This window comes from Westerdykella ornata (assembly GCF_010094085.1).
Source record: "Westerdykella ornata strain CBS 379.55 unplaced genomic scaffold EI97scaffold_57, whole genome shotgun sequence".
NCBI lineage: Eukaryota > Fungi > Ascomycota > Dothideomycetes > Pleosporales > Sporormiaceae > Westerdykella > Westerdykella ornata.
The window spans coordinates 74979-85458 of record NW_022986907.1 but is presented as its reverse complement, the minus strand read 5'-3'; the positions used below and the strand labels follow the sequence as shown (position 1 = coordinate 85458).

At 53.3% G+C, this 10480-nt stretch overlaps 2 protein-coding genes across 2 annotated transcripts; both read left to right on the top strand.

Moving 5' to 3' along the window:
• Positions 1-4388: 4388 nt before the first annotated feature.
• Positions 4389-4638, top strand: EI97DRAFT_267733 (uncharacterized protein). The gene has a single exon (XM_033794262.1). It carries the CDS (start codon positions 4423-4425, stop codon positions 4588-4590), a length of 168 nt encoding a protein of 55 aa, XP_033649043.1. The 5' UTR covers positions 4389-4422; the 3' UTR covers positions 4591-4638.
• A 747-nt stretch (positions 4639-5385) lies between these two features.
• On the top strand, positions 5386-10297 carry EI97DRAFT_267708 (uncharacterized protein). The gene is made up of 5 exons (XM_033794261.1): positions 5386-5728; positions 5832-6783; positions 7074-7797; positions 7876-8247; positions 8296-10297. Exons 2-5 carry the CDS (start codon positions 5874-5876, stop codon positions 9956-9958), a joined length of 3669 nt encoding a protein of 1222 aa, XP_033649042.1. The 5' UTR covers positions 5386-5728; positions 5832-5873; the 3' UTR covers positions 9959-10297.
• Positions 10298-10480: the final 183 nt, after the last annotated feature.

Genomic DNA, 10480 nt, shown 5'->3' with positions numbered 1-10480 from the left:
ATCAGGAAACTCACAGAGAAGTACACCATCACAGGAGGTGGTGATCTTCAGTGGTTCCTTGGTGTGGAAGTCCTGAGAGACCGTGAAGAGTGCACTCTCCTTCTCTCCCAAGCCCAGTATGCTGAGAAGATCAGCCATCTGGTGGACAGAACAGACCTCAGGCATGATACCCCAATGGTAAATGTTGAACTCAAGCCAAGGGAAGGCCTAGCAATACTATCTGAGATCAACAAGTATCAGAGAAAGATTGGATCCTTGCTGTTTACTGCAGTCACCACTAGACCAGACATTGCCTTTGCAACTTCCAGACTGGCCCGCTTCCTGATGAACCCAGGACAGGAACACCAAAATAGAGCAGACCGCATCCTCCTATACCTCCTTGATACAAAGAACCTTGGTCTCAAAATAGGAGGAGGTGATTCCTTGGAAGTTGCAAGTGATGCATCATTTGCAGACAATACACTGGACAGGAAGAGTTCCCAAGGATATACAATCAAACTGTTCAATGACCTTATTGCATGGAAGGCAAACAAGCAAGATACAGTCACCACATCCACCACTGAAGCTGAACTGCTTGCACTCTCACAGGTGGCAAAGGAAACCATGTTTATTTCAAGACTCCTCAAAGAACTGGAGGTTCCACTCCCAGAGCAGACAATAACCATCCACTGTGACAATCAACAAACCATCAGGCTCTTCAATGCAGAGATCTCAAGGCTGCAGACTAAGCTCAGGCATGTGGACATTCACAATCACTGGCTGAGGCAAGAGATATCATCTAGGATCATCAGGATTGAGTATCTGCAATCAGAGAGGATGCTGGCTGATGGGTTCACAAAGGTATTACCTGGGAACAAGTGGAATAGGTTCTTGGAACAATTGGGCTACAAAGAGTGAAGAGCTCAAATGCCCTGAAGGAGATAGACTTGGATGAAGTGCAAGACAAGTTGGAAGACATGCTACTCTGAAGAGAAGATACTGTTGTATCCAGCTTGCAATGGATTCCAAGCTGAGGGGGTGTGTCAGATGGTAAGCCAGTTTATGGATATCCCATCTGGGACTGGAAAGGAGGACTGGGAGAAACTGTCTGTACCGGTACTGTCTGAGGATATGTGGCTAGTGATTCTGCAGTGGCTAGTGCTCTGCACAGCCTTGGTGCCCAGAGAAGAAATATTAAAACCGGTGTCAGGCCCCAGCCTCACACAGACAAGCACACACCAGAATACAATCAGTCAACCCATCCTTATTCAATCCTTCTGTCACTGTGACATCTTCAGATATCATCAAATCTGACAAAATCATAGAGCTCAGCCCAGGTCATCTCATCCCTGAAGTCTCCAAATATAGGCCTGTTTTCTGGAGAGGATAAAGAGCTTAATGAGGAGCTTGATGAGGAACTTGAGGAGTAGCCTTCCTGCATAGTTTGAGGTGTAGATTCATCTCCAGGTATTGTTTCCTGGCGGGAGAGCTCCTCTGGGGTAGGGCCTGTATGGTGGATAACCTTTTCAAATCTTCCTTCCTGATCCTCATTTCCTCCCTCAAGCTCTATAATCTTTCGAATATGGCATGGAGTCCTTTCAATCCACCTCTGGATCCTCCACTGAGGTAGTTCCTTCCACCAATTCAGCCAGTCCTGCTTCATCTTCTTAGCATCTACTGCTGCTCCTTTTGCTGTAGTCCTCCTTTTAAGCCATGGCCAGGCTGGTTCAATAGCATTCAAGTCCGGTGAATTGCCACACCAGAGGATCTTGTTAACCTCTTCCTTCAGATAGATAGTACCCTGGAACCAGTGGGCATGTGAAGGAGCCTTATCTTTCTGGACAATCATGCCTGGCCTTGTTTTCAAGCACTCTTTAGCAAAGGGAAGAAGCTTTGGCTGGAGAACCTTATTGTAGTATCTCCACCAGTCAATGCCTCCTCCTCCATCTCTCACAAGCTTTCCAGTTTCCTTAGTCCATCTCCACTGGGGTTTTAGCCCTGCCTTCTTCTTTAACCCAGCTCTTCTCATCATTGTATTAAGCTCCCACTCAGCCTTCTTTATAGGCTCATTTTCCTCATTCATTTCATCAATCCTTGCCTGCACCTCTTTCTTCTGCTTAGCTGTTTCTATTTCGTAGATGTAGCAAGGTCCCTTCCTGTAGTAAGAGAAGCAGCCCCAGAACATAAACTCAGAGTAGCCTTTCCATCTAGCCTGGAGAACAGTAGGATTATATTTCTCTGTCGGCTGCCTCCATACACGTATCTGGCCTCTTCTGACACCTAAAACAATGCTTGTTTCATCACTCCAAATTACATTCTTCCAGTCTTCAAGGATCCAGTGTTGGTGCTTCAAATGGAACTCTAATCTCTCTTTCCTCATACAGGGAGTAAGGCCTGGCTTCTTCATCTTTTTCACCTTCCTGAAACCCATCTCATGAAGAGTCTTCCTCACACTCTCTCTCCCTATGGCTTTCCCCTCTAAAGTAAGCTCATAGGCCAATATTTTAAGGATCTTTTCATGGCTGTAATGGTCCTTGCGCACCTTCTCAACTAGCTCCTTTGCAAAGGAGGGAGTCCTTTTGTGTGTAGCACCCGTACGAGCTCTATCTTCTACGTGAATGTTTAGAAGAAGTGAGCCATCAAAGCCTCTATCTTTTGCCTTCTTAACCATAGCTCTTTGAGTCCTTTCTCCTACTCCTATCAGCTCCTCAACCTTTGAAGAAGGAGCTCCATATAACCGTAGAGCTACAACTTGGGCTCGGGTGGCAATTTCATAGTTTGGGCGTGGAGGGTGAGGCATAATATCTTTAGATGAACAAGGAATATTCAGATTCACAAGATACTTAGGTTTGCACAAGAATCTGCACAGGAAACTAAGTATATATATAACTAAGTTGTGCTACGTGGCATGCCAAGGAATATGCGTTGCCCAGGGCAGCCACCCCTGAACACCGGAATAAACTTATTGGCAACACCTCCGTACTCAGGAAGACAAATTCGGTAACCTGTACTACTACGGACTACTGTGCTGGATGCTCGTCGCGGCGCGGCAACCAGAATCGGAGTATGCAAAGGGACAAAGTATAAGGAGATCGATACTCAAAGGTAGGATGAAAACGAATATTGATGACATGTTGACGGAACCAGAAAGACATGACAACGTGGCAGAGGGCCGCTATCTTTGTCGCCATCTGTTGATTGAGCTCAGGGAAGTGTGGGGGGAAAAAGCATCTGCGATAGGGACGGGCACGAGTACAGACATGTCTGACTTTACGGACTAACAACACGAAGACGAGGAGCTAGGTGCTGTTCACAAGTCGTTAATCTGGGAACTTCAACCTCTGCACCGAGCAGACCCACAGCAGGGACGTGCGTGGTGGGCGATGGTGCAGGGTGATTATCTGTGGCCTCCCTCGTGGCAGCCGCATGCATGCATCTGGGATACGACTCAGAGATGAGGGCCAGGTGAGGCTGACGGCAGGGTTCGGGCGCCGGAAAGGCATCTCCTTCCCCTATTCTTGTCGACGGCCATGGGAGAGGAAGGATCCGACACGAGTGAGATACGAGCTCGTCCCGTCGGAGTTGAAGGGACGAGGACCTGGACGGGCCAGCTTTGGACGCGGGCAACCCCATGAGGCCCAAATCAATGGTTGTTGCTTGTCGACACCGGCGAGGCGGCTGGCCCCGTCCCGTGCAGTCGCCATCTGCAGCAGGTCGCAAGAATAGCTTTTGCCGTAATAAATAATGTACCGATGCGGAGGTGTTGCGGCGCATTGCGACGACGTACTGAGTACTGAAATGGGTATCACAGTAAGAGCTGCCGGCATTGATGCTGGCCCAGGGTGATTGCATCGGACTCGTGCAGAGGAAGAGAGATTGCCCGGCTGTCATGGCAGGATGCCTACTGTACCTCTCGCGTGGAGGCGGCACGAGAGGAGAGACCACACACACTGCACACTGCACACAGTACATCCTTCCCATGGCGGTCCAGAGTCGGTACCATCAGCCCAGCTACCAGCTCCACGCCGCCGGCCCGGCGCAAATCATATCATGGCTTTGCTAATTCCGACGCTCATTATTATTCGAAGGCTCCGGGCGGGTGGCTGCCCGGCAGCGAGCTGGGGACTTCCATTCTTGCAAGTTGCTCGGCAACAGCCGCTGGGCCATGGGACCGTGAAAGCTGGAGGATGTGAAAGGGCAGCATGATAATACTCCGTAGTCTACCGAGCTTTCAAAGAGAACTCTATGCTTGATGTCGAGGTCATCAAACATGGCACGTACGGTGTACAGTACAAAGAGATGTCATAAGCCGACAAGCATCGACCCAGCGAAAGGGATGCACCACGGACATGGGAACGGGGCGCTGTCGATCTATTGAAATCCATCACCAACCCCAATCCGGGTCCTGAGCCAGAGGCCCCTTGGCCTCGTTTGGGGCCGTGCATGACTATTCTCTGCACTTGCCAGTCCACATGTCGACTGATGAAGTTGGTACTCCGTACGGAGTACTTGTGGCGGTACTCGGTAGGAAACGCCATGGCCAGCATCATCTCGTCCGTACTAGGTATGTATGATAATATTAGTAGTATTGGGGAACCTCCGCATGTGTGACCCCGTGACCAATAGATACGATACCTAGGTACCTAAGTAGACTCCCACTATTAGTAGAATCAGGAGATGGGGTCAAGACCAGCGAAGGACCTTCCCTGGCCGCTGTGGCATGGGTTGCCCATCCTCGCACGGCTACCTACACGGACCAACAAGCCCACAACCCCCAAAGGTGACCAACTCCAATCATCACTTTCATCCTCACCTCTGTGCAATGTCCACCACCACCACCACCACCACAACGACAACGCCGCCGCCAGCTGCTAGCCTGCCAGCCTCCAATTCTCTCCCGCGCCCAGTTCCTTTTCCAGTCCAAGCGTCCGCCTCTGCCAACCCTCCGCCCAATGACATTTTCCTAGAGTCCTCAGACCAACCCTGCTGCTCATCAACCTTCACCCACCCGTCCCAGTAGGAGAGACATGCTGTCTCCCTCCCTCCCCCGGGCGCCTACGTACATGCACAGGATTGTATTGCATGCTGCACAAATGGCCAATTGCCCATCATCATAGGGGGATCCTTCCCAAGGGTTCCTTCACACCCCCCAATCCACTAGAGCAGAATAACACTCACTTCCAGTTCTAGACCAAACAAAACTCCTAAAACTCCTTCAGGGCTCCAGCCCTTTTGCGCCGCTAGCTGCCCGTTGTTGGGCTGGTGGCCCTCAATCCGGACTGCAGGTTGCCCCAGCCTGTTCATCGACGGCCCCGGACGGCGCCCGCCCGTCACCTCCCTGCCTCCCCGGGCCCTGTTCACTCTTGGTGTGTGCCCACGGCCTGGGCTAGGTACGGACTACCGCTGTTATATCACTCAACCTCGCCCAGACTTCCAGGTAGCTCTTCGTCCATACGTGAAACGCTGCCCTTCTTGAACTGCTTCTCCTCCTTAATCTTGGCCACACTCCCAGACCCATCGAGGACCAACAGTGCCCTCCAACTTGCCCTCTATTAGGTCTACCGCCAAATCCCAACAGCTCCACCGTTCAAGCCTTACTGTCACGACCATCTGCGGATCATCTAGCCCTCGCTTTGCGGCTTATCCCCTCCTGGCGCTGCTGTGTGCGCGTAGAAGTGAGTGGACGCCGTGTCCCCTCGCCACTCCACCTTTTGCGTCCCTCGACCATCACGACCAAGAGTCCCCCGAGGTACGGCTAATCCTGCCCTCCTCCTCAACTTCACATACTACCGCAAAACCACCCGAGGTGGTTTGAACCCGTCTGCTCCGATCTCTTTGCTCACTTATCACAGATCATCAAGGTCTCTTAGCCAAACGTCTCTATTTCCTGAAACATGTCCGCTAGTTTCATGGCTGGGCCCTCGAGCGGCTCTGCAGCAGTCTCACCGACCGGAACGAAACCCCAGATGAGGAAGAGGACCAAGACTGGCTGCTTGACATGTCGAAAACGCCGAATCAAGTGCGGCGAAGAAAGGCCAACGTGTGCCAACTGCATCAAGTCCAAGCGACAGTGCGAGGGGTACAACCCACCTATCAAGTGGCAAAATCAGCAAAACCCTATGAATTTCATGACCCCAATGCAGTTCCACAGCTCCATGCTGCCCGGCTCACGGCCAGAATACGGCCATACCCAACCCAGCCCTCACTCGCAAGAGTTCCAGCGTCCAGCCACGCAGCATGAATACGCAAACGTTGGAACTGCGCCAGTCCGTGCAGTAGAATATACGCAACAAACTGTTTCGGGAGTCGCATCCGTCTATGCGGACGACTCGAGTTATTTCCATCACCAGCCTCTCCACACACCGCAATCCGACCGTCGCGCCCCTACCAGCGCGGCGGGCTCGTATCATGCGTCACAGGCCCCTCCCACGCACGCCCACTTTTCCGTTCACTATGGCCAGGGTCTGTCAATGGACTACAGCCCGCAGCAGCCATTCACCCAGGCAGTTCACCATCATCAAGCCCGGGTTTCTCATCCCTCTCAAATCGATCCTAGCCTCACGCCTTCACAACACCATCCGGGTTCCGCATACGATCATTCACAGCGAAGGGACTATGGGAGATACTCGGGGCAGGTACCTTTCCATGACAGCAATCCGGGCAGACGCACGCATGTAGATTTCAACGGAGGCGGCCAGTATCCTTATTACGCTGCCACGGGCGGCACACTTCCCCCTGTTCAGATACCCCAACCCGATTCCAACCCTGATGTAGAGTTTCTGCCTCAGCATGCCCCAGCTATCGGTATGTCCCGTGTTTAATTACCCCGATGTGTCGCACACAACCCATCATACATCTTATCTCTACGTCATCATGTGAATTCCTCTTTTCTCTTCCAATCTCGCGTAGACACTGTAGAGTTTTATGTGTTCTTATACATACGAGTTTTACCCCTGCTTTTCACTGCCATCTCGTCTGTTGTTCTGCTACAATCCTAATCCCCTCTCGCCCCACCAATAATGTGGCGGGCGCCGGTGGCGCCACCGAAAGCGACCAAACTTATGAAGCTAATTACTTTTCGTTACCCATCGCAGAACAAACAGACACCGTGGCCCAGCCCCAAGAACAGCTCCAGCCCGAGCTCCACCTTGGCGGTTTGGGTGGCATCGATCACGCAAGCCCTACACAGTTACTCGATGAAGCTGCGGTTGAGTGCGAGGATGACGATTACTACGATGTTCAGTCAGACGAAGAGGTGTTGGATGAGCCGCATGACGGGATGGTAAAGGGAACGCATCCGGATTTTAGTCTAATCCAAAGGATACACCGCGAAAGCATCGGTCACTCGGATATACGACGCTTCGACTCGTTCATCTATGAGGGCATTCTAACGTCCTATCGGCCGGAGCAGGTGGCCAGCCCCCTCAAGAACCCCAAGACGGCGAGGGTATTCATGCACTTTATTCATGTCACTGGCCCGACCTTGTCCATCTATGAACGGAACCCGCGCAACCCTGCTCTGCTCTACGGGGGTCAGCTGCCTCCGCCTCCCTCACAGCAGAGTCTGTGGACATATACACTGCCGCAGCAAGCGTTGAACAATCAAGGACTGCTGCACGCCATGCTTGCATTGTCGAGCGTGCATATCGCGAAGCTTCAAAACGCTTCTGTAACGCCCTCTTGGAAGCACTACGCCTACTCACTCAAGCAGCTAGGCCGCGCGCTCACCGACCCCAACAAGCGCCTTCAAATACCCACGCTCGCTACGGCACTCTTACTCGCATACTACGAAGTCATGACAGCGGAAATGGTCAAATGGTCTGTAGGACTGCCATCTTGCTTCTACCTATGACGTAGATGGTATTGGCGAAGTAGACGCTGAGTATCAAAGTATAGGTCTACCCACTTGGCCGGTGCAACACAGCTCATCGCCGAGTTGGATTTTCGGACGCTCACTCAGCACGCGCGGCAGTTCGTCGCCTCTCAGACTGCACAAGCGGAGAAGGCTCTCCCACTGCAGCAAAAGACGGTGATAGGACAAGAGCACCCAAGAGACACCCCAGTTCCTGATGAAAATCTTGTGAGCACTATTGCGGGGTACAAGGTCCGTTATGACGATTTCGGTGTGGTTCTGGAGGATCGGCATCAGAGGAAAAGGACCAACGCCGGAAAGTTTGACCTTCAAAGCCATGAGACGCTGCAAGATCTTTATTGGTGGCATTGCCGACAGGATATGATACAGAGCATAGTCAGCGGGAATCCATTGGTGTAGGTATGCGTCCGTAGTCATCGTTTTGCCTTATTGACACTTCCTAGTATGCCCTATCGGAAATGGTCAGACTGTCCTCCTCGCGCACCTCTCGGCCGCATTGATGCCCTCTATGGCTCGCATGACCATATCATACTGCTTATTGCTCGCATCGCGGATTTCATTGTACGCGACCGGGAACGCAAGATCAAGCAAGTTGAAGCAAACGGCGGACATTGGATACCTACCCCTGGGGTGCCAGGCCTGGGTGCTATGGGACCTCCACCTACTCACGCCCAGGGCCCGCGAGGGCCTCCTTCTATCCCTTCAGTGCCTATGGGCCCGCCGCCGCATATGCAAACCATGGGCCCTCCTCCCGGATGGAAAGGTCCGCCGCCGCCTGGCTGGAGGGGAGGACCACCTCCAGGCTTCCAGAGTCCTCCACCATCAGCGTCTCAAGGTCCTGCGTCCGCAACTCAAGGTCACCCATCAGGCTGGACAGGCCCTCCACCACCCGGTCGCAAAGGCCCTCCTCCATCATCAGGACTTCCAGCACAATCGCCCAACTTTCCCGGTCCCGCCAATCAATCGCAGGGTTCAACGCCGCAAGAAACTCGCGGCCCTTCCGCATCAGCGGCAGGCCCCGGATTCTACGGCATGGCGCCTTCACGACCTCCTGGACCTCTTCCATCCAGCTACGCCAATCCCAACAGAAGCGCGTCCAAGTCCCCGCCCGATCCACCGGGAGACTCGCATGCCCAATTCTCCGACCTCGCCGCGGCATACCAAGCCGCCCTCGAGGAATGGAACAGCATCTCGCACGCTCACGCCACTGTTGCCTCCCTCCTCTCCAGCAACCCCGCCTTCGCTCCCCTGACAGCAGACCTGTATCCCGCGACCACCCCGGGCGGCACTCCAGCAACGACGCCGTTTGGGCCCGCCCTCATCTATAGAAGCTACGACATCAGCATTCTCTGGACGTTGCTTCATCTCGCTCAGATTCTCCTGCTGCGGTCTCACCCGGGCATGCCTCCTGCGGCCATGGTTGCAGCCGCCGTCGGCGCGGCAGCCACGCAGCCTTATGCCATGCTTATCGGAAGAATCGTTGCGGGACTGCCCCTGTCCCCTTCCTTTCCGGCTTCCTCTCTGGGTTCCTCAACAGAGCAAGCTCCCGCACTCACGCCGGCACTCGGCGCAGCCCACATAGAGTCGTGCATCAGTTTGTTCTTCGCGGGTGTGCAGTACCAGGATCCGGCACAGAGGGAATGGCTAATCACCCGGCTTCTGGAGATCGACAAGCGCACAGGTTGGGCGAGTGCGAATGTGATTGCCAGGAGCTGCGAGACAGCGTGGGAGAAGGCAGGAGAGGCGGGAAGGGGACCGCCGTATGTGGAGAGGAGGACGAGGAGGTTCGGAGAGGAGGCTGGAGGGGCCGGTCAGAGGAAGGGGAAGGGGGAGGAGAGGGCAGGGCACAAGGGTGGATCGGGACAGCTACTCAGGGAGCGCGGCCAACAACAGCATCATCACAAACCCCAGAAGCCACCAGATATCCACCATGCGGAGGAGTGGGACGAGGGCGAGCGCCGCTATGTGGTTCGCCATCGGGCTGGGTTTGTGCCATGGGCCATGAATCTGCTGGCGGACGAGCGGGACATTCGCGTGAGGATGGAGAGTGTGGCTTTGGTTGATAATGAGGAAAGTGGAAAGACGAGGGAAGATGGCGGGCCGTGAGGAAACGGGTCAGGGGTTAGGGCTGCGGTTCCAGGTCATGGCTTCGGACCTTGAATTTTTGGTTGCTGCATCGTCGATGATAGCGTGGCGCTGTTCGGTTTGTCTTCGCTCCTCCTGTCCCTTTGATCATCTTGATGACGAGTGTGCTTGGCATGCTTGCCGGAAAGTATTTGTAGTGTCCAAATCATGTGCGATATTCTAGCCAAGATTCAAGGCTACATCTAGGGTACCTGCAATGGCTCGCAATGTTGAACCTTCGATTTCGCAGCCGAGGATCCGTGAACCTCACTCTATACGTAACTATAGAGAAGGACAAATACATATATATTAACTAGTAGATGTGTGTACTAAATAAGGCCCTGAGTAATCAAAGATTTCCGTCCGAAATGCTGCAGTAGATGGAGGTTGACCGACGCAGGGGGGGAGTGCCAGACCCCAGCCCGTTCGCTATGATAAAGGAAAATGGAACCTCCTAGCAATCTATATCCAATCGAGAGCAGAGTTGCAATCCGAGAAGGGGGA